The 21228-nt window shown below is 31.3% G+C and overlaps 3 protein-coding genes across 4 annotated transcripts; 1 reads left to right on the plus strand and 2 right to left on the minus strand.

Moving 5' to 3' along the window:
- Positions 8284–11798, minus strand: LOC109329479 (tyrosine-sulfated glycopeptide receptor 1-like). Its single transcript, XM_019563159.1, has one exon. It carries the CDS (start codon positions 11733–11735, stop codon positions 8460–8462), a length of 3276 nt encoding a protein of 1091 aa, XP_019418704.1. The 5' UTR covers positions 11736–11798; the 3' UTR covers positions 8284–8459.
- Positions 13944–16297, plus strand: LOC109329489 (probable inactive purple acid phosphatase 29). Its single transcript, XM_019563171.1, has 3 exons — positions 13944–14352; positions 15256–15650; positions 15786–16297. The coding sequence occupies exons 1-3, from the start codon at positions 14214–14216 to the stop codon at positions 16098–16100; spliced, it is 849 nt and encodes a 282-aa protein (XP_019418716.1). The 5' UTR covers positions 13944–14213; the 3' UTR covers positions 16101–16297.
- LOC109329490 (chlorophyll a-b binding protein 7, chloroplastic-like) lies at positions 16634–20164 on the minus strand. 2 transcript variants are annotated; one of them, XM_019563172.1, is made up of 5 exons: positions 20024–20164; positions 18948–19171; positions 17666–18180; positions 16810–16825; positions 16634–16768 (listed from the first exon to the last, which is right to left on the minus strand). In XM_019563172.1, coding segments are annotated over exons 1-5 (804 nt in total). In that variant the 5' UTR covers positions 20071–20164; the 3' UTR covers positions 16634–16766. The 2 variants fall into 2 exon arrangements, with proteins under 2 accessions (XP_019418717.1, XP_019418718.1); XM_019563173.1 differs by having other exon boundaries at positions 16634–16765; positions 16804–16825.

Here is a 21228-nt window from a genome sequence, read left to right on the forward strand (position 1 = left end):
ACTAAATACCATAATAATTACATTCTATATTATTTCTCCATATCCTAGTAAACATTTCGCTTTCTATATAATAATGAATGAAGGTATATATTTGGAATGTTAACATAACTTTTGATAAATTTGAGAATCATAACTAATTTTATAATTTTTTTTAATCTATATTTTTTTGGGTACTACCAAGTGTATCCTTACCTTTTTCGGCAAAAAACTAATCTCTTTTGGGGTTTATAATTGTCCATCTCAACAATTATCGTTATCAGAAATTAAACTTTTGACCTTGAGATCCAATGAAATCTTATATCAATATACGAACTTTTTGTTAGTTTTTTCTTAATCTATATGAATTAGGTAAAAGTGGCTTATAATTAGAGATTACTTCCACTTTGATTTCCACCACCACTTATTAAAACAAATTAAATGCAAATTATTTGTTACCTTTTGATGTTATGTTTTTTTTTCTTTTTCGATAAGAGTTTATTCACTTTGGTTTCTTTAACATGTGTCATATGCATGCATTAGAAAACTCATTGATAACAATACTTCATTGATGACAAAAGCAATAAAATTAATTAATTAAAGAACCAGAATATATAAATCTTCATTTTAATACATTCTCAAGATTAATAATGTATTATTATTACCTTATAAAACATATTTCACCTCTTTAATATGTTTACTTTGTTTTATTAGCATTATTAGAAGGAGTAAAGAATTAAAGAATATTTAAATATAGGGTAAAAGAAGAATCACAAACCTTAATATAGTATATTATTCAAAGTCTAATTGAATTGAAAATGTTTGATCTATAACTAATAAGTATTAAATGATGTAAAAGGGCTTATTTAAGTTCCTTACATATCAGCAACAAATAATTTCGATAGACTTATCAAATCAAGATTTAAATCTTTTTATTTATTTAAAAATATCATATGGTTAAATCTTATAATTTGAGGCCTTGCCATGCACAAATTAAATTCATAGATACATCCAATTGTATGTTACATATTTTATCAATTCTTTATTAATGTGTCACTTATTATAATTGGATTTCTAGTAGTTTAATGATGAAAATTATACTAAGAATACATTAAAATAAAACTCATTAAAATAATTTCAACTAAAATAGCTTGGATGCAATTGAATATTAAACAATGGGTACTCCTTTATTAGTCTAGCACATAGAAATTAAACTCCCCTTTAATGATGGAGCATAAGTAAAAATATGCACATAGAAAAGGAACCATATCTTTTAGATCAAGATCACAATTGGGTTAATTATGATTATATGATATTTTTTTTATAAAAATTAAATAATATGAAGGGCAAAATAGAAAGTAAAAATTATACCATGGTGGAAGTTATACCATGTTTAAAAGTATAGATATAAATATATGTGTAATTTTAATATAAAAAATATAAAAAAATATAATTTAATTGTTCAATTTAGATGAACATATTTATAAATATATTAGCTTATTTAAATGTATACATGATGATCTATTTTAAGACTTTATAATATATTAAGTCTTTAAATACGTTAATATGTCAGATCAGACTTTTAAATATGTCAACGATAGGCTTTGGATTATTTTAAATAATTAAACAAGTTAGACTCAAACTTCTAAATACTATATATTTTAATTTTTTTAAGACAAAATCTGACCCGACATATTTTGATCATTAAAAGTCAATTTCAATCAATAAATTTCCGTACTACTTGACTTGGAGTAGAAGATTTTATAAAGAGTATTGGGTAAACTTGTGACACACTCTTGGAAATACAGTGAATTAAGATGGTGAATGTATATACAAGATTGTGATGAAATCAATCTCAATCCTTGTAATAAACGAAAGGCATGTTATTCCTTAATTATTCCTCGTATTCAGAACATGTAGGAGGAAATCAAATATAAAATATCTCATTATAGATTTCTTAATACATAAATATAAATATCTAGGTAATATTAAATAACTAAATACCATAATAATTACATTCTATATTATTTCTCCATATCCTAGTAAACATTTCGCTTTCTATATAATAATGAATGAAGGTATATATTTGGAATGTTAACATAACTTTTGATAAATTTGAGAATCATAACTAATTTTATAATTTTTTTTAATCTATATTTTTTTGGGTACTACCAAGTGTATCCTTACCTTTTTCGGCAAAAAACTAATCTCTTTTGGGGTTTATAATTGTCCATCTCAACAATTATCGTTATCAGAAATTAAACTTTTGACCTTGAGATCCAATGAAATCTTATATCAATATACGAACTTTTTGTTAGTTTTTTCTTAATCTATATGAATTAGGTAAAAGTGGCTTATAATTAGAGATTACTTCCACTTTGATTTCCACCACCACTTATTAAAACAAATTAAATGCAAATTATTTGTTACCTTTTGATGTTATGTTTTTTTTTCTTTTTCGATAAGAGTTTATTCACTTTGGTTTCTTTAACATGTGTCATATGCATGCATTAGAAAACTCATTGATAACAATACTTCATTGATGACAAAAGCAATAAAATTAATTAATTAAAGAACCAGAATATATAAATCTTCATTTTAATACATTCTCAAGATTAATAATGTATTATTATTACCTTATAAAACATATTTCACCTCTTTAATATGTTTACTTTGTTTTATTAGCATTATTAGAAGGAGTAAAGAATTAAAGAATATTTAAATATAGGGTAAAAGAAGAATCACAAACCTTAATATAGTATATTATTCAAAGTCTAATTGAATTGAAAATGTTTGATCTATAACTAATAAGTATTAAATGATGTAAAAGGGCTTATTTAAGTTCCTTACATATCAGCAACAAATAATTTCGATAGACTTATCAAATCAAGATTTAAATCTTTTTATTTATTTAAAAATATCATATGGTTAAATCTTATAATTTGAGGCCTTGCCATGCACAAATTAAATTCATAGATACATCCAATTGTATGTTACATATTTTATCAATTCTTTATTAATGTGTCACTTATTATAATTGGATTTCTAGTAGTTTAATGATGAAAATTATACTAAGAATACATTAAAATAAAACTCATTAAAATAATTTCAACTAAAATAGCTTGGATGCAATTGAATATTAAACAATGGGTACTCCTTTATTAGTCTAGCACATAGAAATTAAACTCCCCTTTAATGATGGAGCATAAGTAAAAATATGCACATAGAAAAGGAACCATATCTTTTAGATCAAGATCACAATTGCCATATGCATTTGACCAACCTCAAATTAATTCTATATTAGAAATTAATAGATAACCAACAAGGTATTGATTTAGTGGTATAAAGCCTCATTGAATTCTCAGATAGATTAAAATGTCAAGAATTTGATTTTTGTGGACGATACTTATTGGAAGAGACACTCAAACACCCGAAAAGAAATTAATATCTTACTTTCAAGATAAGAGAATACAAAAAATGTAACCAAACCTAGCTCCTAATCAAACCTTAGTTGAGGTAAACTTGGTGGGTTCACCGACGGACGTTGGTTCAAGTGGTACATGCTTGATTCCCTTTAAGCAAGGTCTCGAGTTCGAATCTTTTGGATGAAAAAAATGTCAACTGGGAGAGTTAGTCCCACGTACTTGTGGATGTTCCCGGCTCGAACAGGAATGCCTCCAGTGCGAGGATACATGTAGGAAACAAAAAAAACTTGGTGGGTCATTGTTCCCATGCATGGTTTAACACTTCATGCTTTGTCTATACAAGTGACCCAATTTTCATGTCACCTTTGCCACTTTTCTAATAAACCTTTCCTCGATTTTGTACACTAACAAGTTTAAGTCACATTGGTAACATAAGTGTTGTTACTATTTTATTGCATTAAGAAAACAATTAAGCACAAAAACCCACGTTCATTCCCCCTTCTCCTTTTATTCTATTTAAGATATTACATTTTTTTGGGTGATAATTTAAGATATTACATTAAAACATCAGAAGTAACTCATATTGGTTTTTTTGTGTGGGTAGTATCAATATATTTTCTCACATTTTTTTAGTAAAAAATTAATTTATTTTAGGGTGTGATTGTTTCTTGCAATAAGTGTCGCTCATAGAAATCAGATCACAACATTTTAATTTTTCTATGAATTTAAGGAAACCTTAAACTAATAGGGTGTTACTCATATTGGTTTGAGTGGTAAGAAAACTTGAATTTTCTTCTTCTGAAAATAAGTCTCCACTTTAAATCTTATGAATAGAAAAAAGTCCACTATTTGATTATAAAAAATTTATACTCCTCCACTCGTATTTATAAGTCACTTTTAATCGGAATACACAATAAAAATAAGTAATTAAAGTTAGATTGCAAAAAAATAATATAATATTTATATTTCTACCTTTTTTGTTTTCAAGACATATTTATTACTCTTACATTATCCCTTTTAATTCCACTATCCCAGTTCCATCTTTAGCACTTTATTAAGTGAGGAACGCATTAATAAGGTAGGAAGAAAAAAATTATTGCTCGTTAAAAATATAAACACCATATAAAACGATAAAAATATTCTAAAACATGCTTTATAAATATGATCACAAAGAGTAAATAATTATCTCTATAACTCACTTGTTTTTTTATCTACAATATATCACAAAATTAAAGGAACAAAAAATGTCCCATAATTGATACACATAAAAATATATTTGATTAAAAAATAGGAACACTATTGTGATTTAAGAATGAAAATGATAAATGACTATAATATAAAATGTGTGCATTTAGTTACATTATAACTTCAAGGTACCAAATTTAAATTTAATATCACTAAAGTCTAAACTCTATAAATGCTGCAAATCCCTCAATTTTCGAGCCTTCACACGTTCACTTTCATTACACTCCATTCATACAACTTTTCTATTGTGTCCTTTCTATGTGTATGTATTTAAAAACCTTCAACTTCATATTCTCCATCAAGCTCTATTGTGAGCTTTTTTAGGGTTTCCCCTTTGAAGTTATACTTACTATACACATCAAAACAAAAATCATAAAACAAAGCTAGCTAGCTACTATTACTACTATATCGACATCGATGGCTCGAGTTCAACACCTCTTTAAGCAAGCAACTAAGGTACCTCCGAAGAGAAAGGGATATGGTTTTACCAACAAGTGTGCTTCTTTGGGTAAGGAGCAACGTGCTCGTCTCTACATTATTCGTCGATGTGCCACCATGCTCCTTTGTTGGTATATTGAAGGCGATGATTAAATCTCACTCTTCTTTTTTTATCCTTTTTAAGAGAAAATTTTCCATAAACTCGACTATCTAAGTTAAGTGCATCAGACCAATCACATAGTAAACACAATTAAGAATGTGATTATCTAATACACCTAACTTGGATGTACAAGCTTATACAGTTTTTCTCTCTCTAGAGTAAATCTTTAGTCTAATTCTTTAAAGATAATAATAACATCATAAAGTAGATTCTTGAAAGTTTTTTGTCATCAACTCGAGGACTAAGTCACCAATTAAATCCTTTGATTTAATATTGGTATGACTTAATTAATGACCCAAAATTTTGAAGAATCCATTTGATAACACCATTATCTTTGAAGAACTACTCTATATCCTTATATCCTATGTCTATTCACTTCCCCTTTCTATCTTCCACAAGATAGTAACCACTTTGTGTGAAGAAAGCTTCTACATGTGTGAAGGCTTCTTGTTCAATTTGGGCTCCATGGGCTTCATTATGGCACATCCACATTAGTCTCATTTCCCCTTTTTAAATTTTTGACCCATTTGTAAAAAAAAAACAATGGGTTTCTATGGAGATAGGAGAATTTTGTGGACACCATTAGTGTTGCTAGAATAATTGCAATTTAGTCCTTCACATAGTTCTTACTTTTCTTATCTACCCTCTTTCAAAACCTTTTTTTTCTTCTTGTACTACATAAGCCTTTTCTCTATGATAATTGGCATTATTGCTTAGTCCTTATATGCAAAATAAAAGGAAGCTTAAATGTTGTATGTTATATAGTAAACAAGTTGTAATTTGTAAACCCTTAAATCTTACTTATAAAGTTACTTCATCATGAGAAATTGTTGTGTATACTTTAATATTCATGTGTGTTATTAGGCTTCATTCAGAAGCTGAAAAGTGTCTATTATTGCTGGAATTTTACTCCATGCTTATACATAAAATATTATATTTAAGTGTCAACAAATATGATTTATGATTGAGCATTATGGTGTCGTTCGATCCATGTAATAGCCGATCACACATAATGAGATAAATACTTGATTACTGTTGTTGTTTATAGTGATAATTATAAGTGTAACTTGTTGTATAAATAGAAATAGATAGGTATGATTGCAATTACCATAAATATAAACAAATTGAAGAAAGTGTTTAAATTACATTAAGTAAAGTATGTGGCTTTTATACAACAAAGAAGAGTAACTAACTAGCTAATTCATTAAATTAATCTAACTAAAACTAACCACACTCTAATAATATACTCTAACTAAGGTAATAGCTTCCATATTCTAAAATGAAAGGTAAGAAAACAAGAATATAAGAAGAGATATATAAATGTTGGTGCATATATACATATTCGACTTTAAGCTATGAAATTAATATTATCTTATGTATATGTTTCTCTCCAATTGTATTAATTTAATTTTGGAATAATTTCAAAAGAGGAATAAATGTTTTTAAAGATGTAGCTTGCTTTTAAGGTTCTATTTTGTAAGGTTCATTTTCTAAACTAACATTCTAGTTTCATAAATAAATAAAAATAAGATTCCATATCTTGCATATTTTATATGATTGTGGGTTTGATAATATAAAGTAAATGAAGAGATTACTTGTCTCAAATGATGTTTAATTCACTACCTCTTGCTGATCAGAATAATACTTTTTGGTATTTTTTTTATAATTTTTTTTATTCATATGGCAATATCTGGTTGGTCCGGGACAGGAAATGAGACACCGTTTAAGATATGTGATATCTATCCAAATTATATATATTTATGTATTTCAAATTCCATGCCCACAAGAAGTTGGTTTTTATGGGAACACATTTGGTGTCCCATTTTTTGTACCACTCCATGTACTATTAACTTTAATTGGTTGGAAAAAAATTATTTAAGTTAAAATTGTAATTATTAAATATTTTTCTGCCTAATCACACCTCGTGACATATGAAGTGACACAAAACTGTAGGATAACAGATGTGCTCCCGATTCTTATGCCCCACTGCCACTACTAAAACTATAGTGAATGAAACTATTTGATGATGATAATGATGTGTAACACTCAACTATTGCTATTTTGTAATCAATTACCATATACACTAACATTAGTCAATAAATAATCATGATCATGTCTCATTCATGTTATTTTTTCAATTAAATTCCACTATGTTTCTCTGTTGAATCACACTCCATATCCATCATTATAATTGTTATCATTAGATTTTGTTTATGGTGGTGCTATCACAATTTGTCAAATCAAATGTTTCAATGGTTCATAGAGTCTGAATATGTATATCATGTTTATTTCCTTTTTCTAGGAGAACATAGCACTTTTGTATTAGACTATTAGTTAGCCGAGCCGATTCTACGATACATCATTATAATATCATTTGATCTATTGAGCCGATCCTAAATAATCGGATAATATCTTGGTTCGTTAACAGGCAGAAAAACGAAAAAGTTATTAATGGTCAGATTGTGACTGTATTAATTACATTTTATCTAGATTGACTACAACCGCAATAAACGCAAGCAATATAACAACAAGCAAATGCAATTTGATACCATTTTCTGTTTACCAGATTACACAAACTTATAAGAATAAAAACAGTATTATAGACATATATTGTTGCAGCAATGTGAAGGTAGTGGCAGAGTTATTCTTCCAACCGAAAATCGGGCCGAAGGGTACATTAGCTGTCATTTGTTTTAAGATTTAATTCTGTTACTGATTCATATGATAAAATATGAGAGATCATTAACCCTGAGATTTTACCATTCATATTTTGATAACAGAATTCAGTGGCATTTCATTTATTAACAGAAGTAAACATTTGGAAGATCATAGAATGGATTTTGTGCAAGATTTTAGATTATGCTTCATTAGCTGCTTTTCGTCACATTAGCTGCTTTTCGTCAAAATCGACTATCGCGATTGTAACCGCATCGGCTGCGTTATTCGCCTAGTGTCACCAGATTTTACAAACACATAAGCATAGAACTTGTGCAATGTTAATAGCCTAAGATTGGTCCATTGATATTCTTTTGTAACAGATTTCTTTGTAGCATTTCATTTCATTTCATTTATTAACAAAATCAAACATTTGGAAAGTGAAATTCACAAAATCTAGCTAGCAAAAGTTTCTAACAAGGAGAGTCATCATTTACATTGGTAAAAATGATTATGAATCTATATAGAAATCGAAAACTTTGTGCACAAAGTAAAAATGATTATGTATCTATATCTTTATTCCTTTGATGGTTGTTTGATCCAACATTCTTCAACCATTCAACAACTTCTTTGATGCTTGGTCTCTTGAAAGGGTTCTGATTAACACACATGCATGCCACGTCAAGAAACTGCAACATCTCTTCTTCGAAACCGTTCCCTCTAAGAAGAGGATCGAACACTTGATCTTGTTTTCCTTCGCTCCTCAATTGTTGCGCCCAACCAACCAACTCCCTTGACATTTTTGGCTTGCATACATCGATAGGCCTCTTCCGAGTGAGAAGCTCGAGCATTACAACGCCAAAGCTATAGATATCTCCTCGTAGAGTCGCGACCCACGCTTGTCCATACTCGGGAGGAATGTAGCCTAATGTACCTACAAGTTCAGTTGAAACATGAGTCTGATAAGGAAGTATCAACCTGGACAAGCCAAAATCAGAAACATGTGCCTCAAACTTTTCATCGAGAAGAATGTTGCTCGATTTTATATCGCGATGGACTATATGCGGTTCGCATATCTGATGCATGTAAGCCAAACCGAGGCTTGCACCTTGTGCAATCTTGAGCCTTTTCGGCCAATCAAGTTGAGACGGACCCTCATCTTTTTCATGCAACCAGTAATCCAAACTTCCATTTTCCATGTAATTGTAAATGAGAAGCCTAATGCCACCATAAACACAATAGCCTTGTAATGCAACCAGATTCTCATGTTGTGCTGTTGACAAAGCCTCGACTTCAGCTTTAAATTCCCTTTCCATAAGTCCTAAATCCCCGGAGAGTTTCTTGATGGCTACGGTAGTTCCATCCGTTAATGTTGCTTTGTAAACCAAACCAAAACCTCCACATCCAACAATATTTGCCTCATTGAAATTCTCAGTGGCTTTTAGTATTTCAAGTATGCTAAGATCCTTGATTTCCGTTGTATTATTCGGGAACAGCACCACTAGGCTAGCATCCTTGTCAATCTGAGGATGAATCCCTCTATTGGAGTCAGCACAAATTGATTCTGGTTCAATCTTGTCAGGGTCTCCCCGAGGATTGATCCTCCTCTTCGATATTATCCATACTATCAACACTGCAATGAAGGAAAGAATTCCGAAACAGGCTGCAATTACAAATCCAATTTTTAGTCTCTTGTTTGATCTGTGATCACCTGCAGTACTACCTTGTTGTGGACGACACCGGCGCTGGATGGATGAACCGCACAATCGCGGGTTTCCTTCGAAGTTGGATGGAGGAAAAGTGTCAAATTGTGCACCACTAGGTATCTGTCCTTGAAGATCATTGTGTGCTACACTGAAATCAGACAGAAAATGCAGGTTATTGAGTGAACTCGGAATTTCACCAGATAATCGGTTTCCTGAGAGGTATAGTTTCTCTAAGTTAGTCAAGTTAGATATCTGAACTGGGATACTTCCGGAGAAATTGTTATTACTCAGGTCCAGTTGATGAAGGACTATCAATCTGCCGATCTCGCCCGGGATGCTGCCATTGAGGCTATTGTTTCCGAGGTATAACGCTGGTGGTAGTTTGGAAAGTTGATTATATTGCAGCAGCGAAACATTTTTGGCATTAGCGAAGACGGGTAACTCCAAATAAGTCCTTTCTATCTTATCATTTGCCTGTTGTGATGTTAATGCAGGAAGCCTTGTGAGCTCCATTGGAATTGTTCCTGTAAGGATGTTAACCGACAAGTCTATGTAGAAAAGCTGAGGAAGTGAGTCCAACCAAGGAGGAATCGAACCGCTAATTCGATTGTAAGAAAGATCCAAGACCTCAAGCTTTTTCATATTACCAAGCCAGCTTGGTATTTCACCAGTGAAATTACATCCGCCCAATCCTAGAACTTGGATATTTTGGAACCCTTTCGAGTCTACCATATTTGCATCACTCGGAATCACTTCATTGAAGAAATTCTTCGAGAGCATAAGGGTGGTAAGGTTCTTGAGTCCTGTGAGTATCCTAAGCGCGCCCGTAACATTGCTCAGTTTGTTGGTAGAAATCGATAGGAAAGACAAAGACTCAAGTCCAAGTATGTCATGCGAAATTTGTCCCTCGAGCTTATTAAAAGCTAGCCTCACTGCTTTAAGTGACTTACATCCATAAAGGGTTGGTGGAAAAACACCAGCGAAACGATTATCGCCGAGATCGAGCGTAGCAAGCTTAACGAGCCTAGACAAATTCAATGCTGAGAGATTTCCCTCAAAGGAATTGACCCTTAAATTCAACACCACAAGGTTGGTACAATTCATAAGAGATTGTGGCAAAGTACCATTTAGATTGTTAACATGAAGAAGTAGCTGTTCCAATTTCGAAAGCTTTCCGATATCCAAGGGAATAGGACCTGTGAAATTATTCGAATCTAGCTCCAAAACTGTAAGGTTGGTAAGTCCTACAATTCCATCACCAATTGAACCATAGAGTTTATTCCTAGGCAATGAGATTTCTCTGAGAGAAACAGTACTAAAAATATCACTAGGAAGAGTCCCTGATAGAAAATTAAAACCAGCTCTAAATTTCTCGAGTTTCGAACACGCTCCGAGTCCAGGAAGAATCTCACCAAAGAATTTGTTAGAGGAATAATCCAAGAATCTAAGAGAGGAAAAGCTCTTATTTTCAGTGCAAAAAAAAGTTGGAATTCTACCTGTGAAGCTATTATTACTAACATTAAAATACATCAAACTAGACAAATCCAATGTTTCTGCAACTTCAATTGTTCCATTGAACAAATTACTAGACAAATCTAACTCCTTCATAAGAACAATACTATTGTTATTACCAACAACAAATGGTGGCAATTCACCAGAGAAATGATTATAGCTTAAATCAACAACTTGCAAGTGATTAAAAAGTGAAAAAAAATGGTTTGGTAGATTACCAGATAATCGATTATGTGAGAGATTAAGATGAGATAAAGCAGTGAGATTTGTGATAGAAAATGGATTGATGAATCCATTAAGATCTCTAGATGGAAGTAATAGTTGAACAACCCTTAAATGATCCTTAATATTAAGACAAACTATCCCTTCCCAAAGGCAGCAATCAATAGAAACATACCAATTAAGAGAAGGGTATGATGATATATTACTTGAAAAAGCTAAAAGTGATTCTTTATCAACTTTGTTACAGCATGAGGATTGAACAAAGAACAAGGACAAAACTAAGAACAAGTGGATCTGTTTTATAGGACTTTGTTTGGGACATGAAGTTGGTTTTGTCATAAGAACAAGTGAATATGAAGAAAGAGAAAAAGGGTATGTAGTGTTATTATGAATCATGAGACAATATAGTAGTTTCAAGTGTTTGAGATTGAATATGAGAGAATCATAGATAACAATGATTTTGTCATAACAAAAAAGAAGGTAGGAAGAACTAACTAGAGAATAGAGATAATAGATACAAGTGGGTATATATAAAATTAGTATATGCTTCTTCTTCTTATTATTAATAAAATATTAGAAGGGAAATATTATTTTATTTAAGATCTTAGGTGAAATTATTTCTAGACTAATAAATTTAAACCAAAGTTTAACTTATGAGATAAGTATTTTTTGGTTTCCACATGTATCCTCGCACTAGAGGCAATCCTGTCCGAGCCGGGAACATCCACAGGTATATGGGGCTAAAGCTCCCAACAAGCATTTTTTCCATCCACAAGACTCAAACCTGTGTTCTTACTTAACGGGAATCAAGCATGTACCACTTGAACCAACGTCCGTTGGTACTTATGAGATAAGTATGATTGGTTAAAGAAAATAATCAAATATAGTTAAATTAAAAATTAAATATTTTTCTTACTCATCACAAGTAACGACACATTTTTCGAGACCAAAAATATATTCTCGTATTCTATAAAATTGGTCTATTTCCGAAATTATATCCATAGTTAGAATATCTACCTATGTACATGGGTCACTATTTTTGTTGAAGATATGTAATTACATTATATATTTTTTTTTTTGTGCTTCATCTTTTTGTATATCTTTATTTCTTTATCTTATTATCAATAGCATGTAATTCATTTTTCTCCATTATTCCATCACTAATTGCATCCTGTATGCGGAAAGAAACACCCAACCAAAGCATTAGATAATTTAAATTTTCAGATGAGTTTGACCATAAGATATTTGTTAATATCTAATAAGATGATAAACTATATTATTTTATGTGAATTTTTAAATATAAACTCGTGATTAATTACATATATAGGATGATTAAAGAGCTACTTTAATTTACATATTATTAGAATTAATAATTAACTTATTTCAAACATCATTAGTTAATCACAAAAATGTTCATCAATATTTAATTACAAAAATAGGGTAAAAAGTAATATAAGTATACATGTTCCTTTCATGGTTAGGGCCGATTATGTTTATTAATAAGATATTAGTTTAGTAGTATAACACCCCATAAGATTTTTAAAAAGACCAAAAGTTCAAAGTTTTGATTTCTGAGAACGACACTTATTAAAATATTAAAAGGTGCAACTATACATGTCAAAGAGATTTTCTTTACTACAAAAATAAGAGTATACTCTTAATAGTTCAAAAAGAACGATTATGTTGGTCAATTTAAGAATCTACAGTATTTGACCCAATTCAAATTAAGAATGGTGGGTTGTTTTTTTTGGTTAACGAGTTAGGTTGGATTTTGTAAGCATAAAAACAAATTGAAAAACATTATGTATGCATTCAATTAGAAGACAAAGTCGTAAAAATATAAACTAACATTTTTATATTATTTGTTAAAATTTATTTGATTGTAACATTCAAACTCGTGAAAATATACTCTATCCATTTTTTCATTAAATTCTTTTCTTTTCTCCTTACTCATAAGACTTTATATAATTAAAATTCCTTCTCCACACAAAAATAATAGTCAAATACATAGTAATATATAATATATATAAATGTCCATGCCTCATCCCTTATTCCATGCACGAACCTTCCCATATACAAAAAAAAAATGGAATAAATACAAAATGGGTTACGTATAAATGTTGAAAGTTCACGCATCATTATTTTATGTGCAAATATGAATGATGTACATATTCACATGAATGCAAATAATACTACTCATATAATATATACATTATGCTTTGACTTTTTATTCATAATTGAAGTGACACCTTTGTTTTGGTATTAAAACATGCTAATGTTTAAAAGTTATAACCGACATGGCTGCTACATGTTTTAATTAGATTTTATTTTAATTTTTAGATTATCTATTTTTTTCTAAATAAATCATTCTATATTTGTGCATAGTAATTAAATTTTATTAATTTGGGTTCGAGTTATATTTATGCATAGTAAAGCCCTACTGGATCCTCAAAGTCGAGAGTTCGATTCCTAATAGTAACATTATTGGAAGGACAACCACACATCCAGAAAAGATTAGTTCCTTATAAAAGATATGTAGTACAAAAGATATGTTTCATTTGATATATGAGTTTGGTGATTTTTTTTTACTCTTTGAGTAAAAAAAAAGCTATGTTGTTATACTCTTGTCTTTACAATGATAACAATGAACAAAGTTGAGATTTTGATTTTTGTTATAGCAACCCAATTCCCTAAATTGAACAAAAATGATCTCAATTTGGAGTAATAGAAGTGTTTATGGCACTATGATCAAAATTGATTTAGCAGTGTTATTCAACTCTTTTTTTGTTGTTCCCAATTTGCATTTCAACACAACTTCAACAAAAGCTTAAGTTTGATAAAAATGGAGAATACAAGATATTGCAGATTTCAGATATGCACTATGCTAATGGAAAAATCACACACTGTTTGGATGTGTTTTATTCTCAGTATCATTCTTGTTCTGACCTAAATACCACTCTTTTTATTCAAAGAATGATTCTTTCTGAGAATCCCAACCTTATTGTATTCATTGGTATTTTTCAATTTGTAGTTAACCTTTTTTTGCAGTGTTGTGATAACCGAACCGGACGGTCTGACCAATCTGACCACTAATGATTCTTTCTGAGAATCCCACCCTTTTTTAGTTTTTTGTTCTTATTTTAGCAGCTTAATTTTCATTTTTACCACTAAAGTTGCTATTTTTTGGAAATATTCAATTATGTTAGATTCTATGGTTGGAATCAGGTGAAAATATGTTTCCTCTTTTTTTTGTTGTTTATTTTTTTGTACTACCAACGATATTTACTCACCTTATGAATAAAGAATTAATTTTTGTTAGGGTGTCGCTCCTAGGAATCGAACCTTTGTCTTTTGGTCTTTCTAGAGATCAGACCTTACACTACTAAACCAAAATCTTGTCGATTTTTGCTACTTGTTTGTTTGGTTGCTTGTAAAGCAATTTTGAGTTATGAGTATGCCTCTTGTAATTGCTACCAGTAATTGGATTAATCTAGGAATAGATAACTTGATTAGTTTGGTTTTGTGTTAAACTCCATGGAGCTTGATCATTAGATTTCTACTACTTAAAAGAAGTTTAACCTTCAACAAGAAAATTGAGATTAAGATAGTTAGGTAATTGGTAACTCAAAGGGTTCGAAAAGAATCGAATCCCGAACATTTTTATCGTTTCCTTTTCTCAATCCCAGTGTTTCTTCTGTTGTCTGTACGAATTCAACTGTAGTTGATTGCTTTTCTTCTTATGCTATTTGACCTTCCTTATTTTGAAATGAGCCGCATTCGATTAGTTTATGTTAGCGAAACAGAATGTGGAATCAATACTCGTTTATCATCTTATCACTTGTATGAGCTATTATACTTAGTAGAGGCATGTTACTTTATGAGACACCCGATTATGCATATTCATTTCAGTGTGCAGGGGATAATATATATGGATTTGATTCTTCGGATCCGGCTAAATCGTTAGACGCTGCATTCGCTCCTGCAGTTGCTTTCGACATTCATTGGGTGGCTGTTTTGGGCAACCATGATCAGGAAGGGTCCTTGTCTAGAGAAGGGGTGATGAAATATATCGTTGGAATGAAAAACACTTTATCGAAAGTTAATCCCGAAGAAGTAGACCTGATCGATGGTTTCGGGAACTATAACTTAGAGGTTGAAGGAGTTGAAGGCACTGCTTTCAAGAATAAATCAGTGCTCAATCTATACTTTCTTGATAGTGGAGATTACTCCAAGGTTCCTTTCATTCATGGCTATGGTTGGATCAAATCGTCTCAGCAACTTTGGTTCCAACGAACATCGGAAAAACTTCAGGTACCGTTTTAATGACTACCAGCATTCTAGTTGTACCGCATTAAATTCAAGGATCAGATCGAGTAAATAGTTTGCTCTGTTTCGTTTTCTTCTCGGCATTTGCATTAGCGACAATATTTACTCCTTTTTACGCAGGAGGAATACAAGAAAGAATCATCGCCTCAGAAAGAATCTGCTCCTGGTCTTGCATACTTTCATATCCCACTGCCGGAATATAATAGCTTCGACAAATCAAACTTCAGAGGAGTGAAACAAGAAAGTATCGGCTCTCCTTCTGTGAACTCTGGCTTCTTCACAACCTTAGTCGAAGCAGGCGATGTGAAGGCAGTGTTCACCGGCCACGATCATGTTAATGACTTCTGTGGGAAGCTAACAGATATACATCTTTGTTATGGTGGAGGGTTCGGATATCATGCTTACGGTAAAGCTGGATGGTCGAGGAGAGCATGAGTGGTGGTAGTTAGCTTGGCGAAAACGGAAGACGGTGGTTGGGAAGATGTCGAGTCAATTAAAACATGGAAACACCTTGACGATCAATATCTCACTAGAATCGATGGTCAAGTCGTATGGAGCAAAAGTTTTGGCAGTAAGATATCTGGAAAACTTGCTTCTGTTTATGCAACATTCTTTGCATATCCGAAGTTTATGTAAAAAACTCTTACCCTGTCAGTGCATAGATATTAAACTCCTTATCGGTCGAGACTGTTTAATATACATGTTATCTAATTAGATGTAGTAATATAAGGGATGGAACCTATTCATTGATGAGGTGCTACCTGGTATTCAAGAACTCACAGCTTGTCACTGCCCAATTACGCTCACATCGGATGGTCGTGAGTATAGTGAAGAAGTCTCACATTGACGATCAAAGAGGTAAGTCGATCTATGTGAGGAGACCTCGGCCGGATAGTACATTTTGCTAACCAAGTTTGCCAGGTTAACATCTAATGCACAAATGTGATTATTACCTGAACTTACATTCATATCATCGTGTGCATAACATAGATAGAATTAGCCACATTACAAATCTTTCTACTAACATGAATGAACACTCCTCTCCTAAAACATTTGAGTTTGAGTTCTATTACTTGTTCTAAACATGTTGAACAATGTTTCTCCCATGTTTTCAAACTCACCACACTTTTTTCTTATCCTTCTCACTTGTTGGTGAAAGCCTGAAAATAGTCATCATATATAGATAAAAGTAAGTAAAAGCAATTCCATAATAATTGAAATCACAATATACACAACAGCCAAGCCTTTATCACACTAGGTAAGGTCAGCTACATGAATTAAACGACGTTATTATGTTCTATCGTAAATCACGTTCACTGATAAAAATATAAAATGTGTAATAGCTATTACACATGTTATATTTCATTGATACACATGTTACTAAAATTGTGAATGTGAGACAATGTAGTCCATGTTAGGGTCATAAAAAAAATACTAAAAATGACTAATTTGACCTATGTTTGATACATTTGGAAACTAATTTGGGGTTTTCAAATTTCCAGAGACCAAATTGGTACACACAAAAGTTTTGAGAGACCAAAATATATCTTACAACACAATAAAAATATGAGTAAATACCCATTTTAGTCTCATATTTTACAATCTTACTAGTTTAGTCATTCAAAAAAGAAAAGACATAAAATGGTTCCCAAAAATTTCAAATGTAGGTTAAATTAGTTTTTTTAGCATGTTTTACAACCCTTGGTAAAGACTAATTTGACCTCAAAATAACTCATTTGACCCACATTTGGAGACCATTTTAGATCTTTTTTTTTTTGAAGGACTAAACTGACAAGGTCAAAAAAATACGAGGGATTAAAATTGTTATTTACTCTAAAAATATAGCACGCGTAACAGCTATTACACATGTTATATTTTCATTGATAAAAATGATACACATGTCACATCTTTATTGGAAAACACTACGGCGAACACATAAAGAAAACCAAGTAGTTTTGTACTATGATGATAAAATCCTAGGTGTTGTTAGTTAAACTTACAGCAAAAACAGTAGCATGACCAGGATCTGCAAGATGTGCAAAGAGATTCTCAATAGGACCAGTTCCAGTATAAATATGCTGAAACCAAGCACCAATCACAGCCAACATAGCCAATCTTCCATTCTTAATCTCCTTAGTTCTCAATTCCTTAAGCTTCTGAGGTGAACCATTTCCCCATCCAAAAGGGTCAAACCAAAGCCCACCAGGGTAACCAACATCAGTCCCTGTGAGCTTATTGTTAGGGAAGATAGGGTCAGTGTTAACACTACCTGGTTTGATAATATCAACCCATCTTCTACCCTCAGCCCAACCAATGAAAATGAGTTCAACTATGAAAAGTGTTGTTGTGTCTGTGAAATATTCTTGTTCTCCTGCTGTGTACCATGAAGGTGTGTTTAAGATACCAATCTTTGTTAGAAATTCTGGAATGAAAATTCCTGCAGCACCTAACATTGCCCATCTGCAATGAACTAACTCTGATTGAACATTCCATCTTAGACTCTCAGGATCAGATGCTAACAAACCAAAAAAAAAAGCCATTTTTTGGTGTCATTTGGATTCATAATAACAAGGAATAAGGATTACTAACAATAATAGAAAGAAGGCTTAAACATGTAAATGGTCCTCAAAAAATAAATTAGTGTGAATACTCAGTTTCGTGCTTAAAAATAAGAGTAAATACTCATTTCAGTCTTTCGTGTTTTTTTTATTTTACCAGTTTAGTCCCTCAAAAATTGAAAAATTGAAAAATCCAAAATGGTCTCCAAAAGTATTAAATGTGAGTGAAATTAATCATTTTTAGCATGTTTTACAACAGTTGATAGAAACTAATTTGACTAACATTTAAAAAAATTTGGAACCATTTTGAGTTTTTCAATTTTTGAAGGACCAAACTGGTAAGGTTGAAAAACGTGAGGGACTAAAATGAATATTTACTCTAAAAATAAATTTCTGCGTGTACCAGTTTGATCACGGAAAAAAGTAAAAACTCAAACTAGTACCCACAGAATGTGAATGTGAGTCAATATAGTTCCTATCAAGGGTCATAAAAAAGGCTAAAAATAACTAATTTCGTACACACAAACTAGACCTACGTTTTGATATTTTCGGAGACCATTTTGAGTTTTCCATATTCCCTGGGACCAAATTTCGTACACACAAAAATTTCGAAGGACCAAAATATGCTTTTTACTCAAAATTATAGTGACTAAAACCTAAAGTAACCATACTTATAAGCACTATTTACTTATTTAAACCTAAATAAAGGATTTTGATCACTTACAAAGACCTAGAGGATCAAACCCAAAGTCTCCAGGGAGACTGCCATCAAGCCATGGAGGAGGGATGCTGCCTGGGAACCACAAAGGTCTGTCAGGTTCAGCTGCTACACACACTGTAGTGCTTGATTTTCCTCCATTTGGTGTTTTGTATTTGTTCACTTTCATTTTCCTTCCACTAAGAAAAGAAGCTTTGGTGACTCCAAATGATGATCCATTCTTTTGGGAACTGCATGCATTCACAAATCAACAAGTTTTGTTCAATCATGTCAATGCATGCAATGTTTGAATATCTAGAACCTGCCTCTGTCTGTGTGTGTATGATGCTATACATAGTCCGTCATAAGTTCGGATAAAATGCACATGTTGTGTTAGGTATTCGACATCCAACGAATAAAAACTTTGTCGAATCTCTATGATATGGATCAACGATATGAATTACATCATGGTTCATATTAATTACCATATGGTACATCTTTCACAAGTATTGTTCAATCATGTCAATGCATGCAATGTTTGAATATCTAAAATCTGCTTGTGTCTGTGTGTGTATGATGCTATACATAGTCGATCCCAAGCCCAGATAAAATGTGAAGGTTATGTTACACATTCGACAACCAACGTAAAACTTTATCGAATCTCTATGATATGAATTACATCATAGTTCATATTAATTAGCATATGGTACATCTTTCACAAGTATTGCTCAATCATGTCAATGCATGCAATGTTTGAATATCTATGAATATAAAACCTACCTACATGTACTTGATGATGCTATACATAGCCGATCCTAAGCCCTAATAAAAGGTGCAGGTTCTGTTAGGCATTTGCATTCGACAACCAACGTAAAGCTTTGTTGAATCTCTATAATACCGATCACCAATGTGAATTACATCAAGGTTCACATAAGTATACATTACTAGTTAAAGAACTATATCATATTTATATTAGCATATGGTACATCTTTCTAACTTAGATATAGTATACAATAATATTCAAATAAAGGGTTTCTATAATTTGTAAAGAATCAGTATACATGAATATATGAGCATGTAATGTAGTGAGTGTACAAACTTGCCTTATGGAAACAGCTGCAATGGCAGAAGAAGCACAAGCAGAAGCCATGGCAGGCCCTTACCTTTGATTGAAAAACCAAAAAAAATGAATTGGTAAGTGACAATGATACTTGTGTATATGTTTGATTATTGGGAAAAAATTAATGCAAATTTGTAAAGTCTTATCTTTAAGGATATGAGTGTAATTCAGTAGTGAGATATAGGGTTGCCATGTGGCATGGCATAATCTAGTAGGATAAGTTTACCTACAAAAATCAGAAGCTAGTGGCTTACATAAAAATTGTATTACTTGGTATTGGCTCAAAAAAAAAAGAGAGAGACTCTCACATTAGGAAAAAAAATGTATCTACCCAAACAATTTTTTACAATCATCAACCATTTATATTTAATTATTGTTAACTTTTAAATATAAGTAATATAAATAAACGGTTAATGATATATTGATTGTGTATAAATCATTACACTAAATATATATATATATATTAAGATATTTACACTAATTCTCAGTTATTAATTTTCTTAAATTAATGGATCATAAGAATGAATAGGATGAGAGAAATTTTAAATAACTTTTAAGTTTAATCCATTTGATTCGTTGGATTTAAGAAAATGGATAACTGAGATTGAGTGTAACTTAACTCAAATGTAAATATATCTCTCATTGTATATATATATATAACAGAAATTACATAAATCAACCCTCACTTTTCTACACCTACACAAACCTCCCCTAGGTTTTTATGCTTTCATTACACTGACCACCCCCGCATGATAAATAAATGTAATATTTTAAACAAAAAAATGCGATGAATGCAATTATGTTAAATAAAACATGGTATATTGTGAGGAAAAATCCAAATAATATACAAATCAATGTATCTTTATTATTTTTTTGTTATAAAATGCATCAAAAATTCTAAAGAGATGTTGTTTAAATTGCTCTTATACTATATCGTAACGAACAAAAAATAATAAAGTGTTATCGACTCATATATTATTTGGACTTGTCTCCACAATATACATGTTTTTTTAAACTTAATTACATTTATCACATTTTTTGTTTAAAAAATTACACTTATTTCTCATGCATGAGTGGTTAGTGTTAGTGTAATGAAAGTATAAAAATTATGGGGGTCTGTCTAGGTGTAGAAAAGTGAGGAGTGATTTATATAATTTCACTAAAACTCAGGGGATGTCGGTATAATTT

Source organism: Lupinus angustifolius, chromosome LG16 (genome assembly GCF_001865875.1).
Source record: "Lupinus angustifolius cultivar Tanjil chromosome LG16, LupAngTanjil_v1.0, whole genome shotgun sequence".
Classification (NCBI taxonomy): domain Eukaryota; kingdom Viridiplantae; phylum Streptophyta; class Magnoliopsida; order Fabales; family Fabaceae; genus Lupinus; species Lupinus angustifolius.

Coding starts and splice junctions, on each gene's coding strand:
- LOC109329489 (XM_019563171.1), top strand. CDS start 14,214: ATGCACTATGCTAATGGAAAAATCACACACTGTTTGGATGTGTTTTAT. Junction 14,353..15,255: donor CAACCTTATTGTATTCATTG/GTATTTTTCAAT, acceptor TTCAGTGTGCAG/GGGATAATATATATGGATTT. Junction 15,651..15,785: donor GAACATCGGAAAAACTTCAG/GTACCGTTTTAA, acceptor CTTTTTACGCAG/GAGGAATACAAGAAAGAATC.
- LOC109329490 (XM_019563172.1), bottom strand. CDS start 20,070: ATGGCTTCTGCTTGTGCTTCTTCTGCCATTGCAGCTGTTTCCATAAG. Junction 19,172..20,023: donor ATTGCAGCTGTTTCCATAAG/GCAAGTTTGTAC, acceptor GAATGCATGCAG/TTCCCAAAAGAATGGATCAT. Junction 18,181..18,947: donor GTTTGATCCTCTAGGTCTTT/GTAAGTGATCAA, acceptor TTGGTTTGTTAG/CATCTGATCCTGAGAGTCTA.
- LOC109329479 (XM_019563159.1), bottom strand. CDS start 11,735: ATGATTCATAATAACACTACATACCCTTTTTCTCTTTCTTCATATTCA.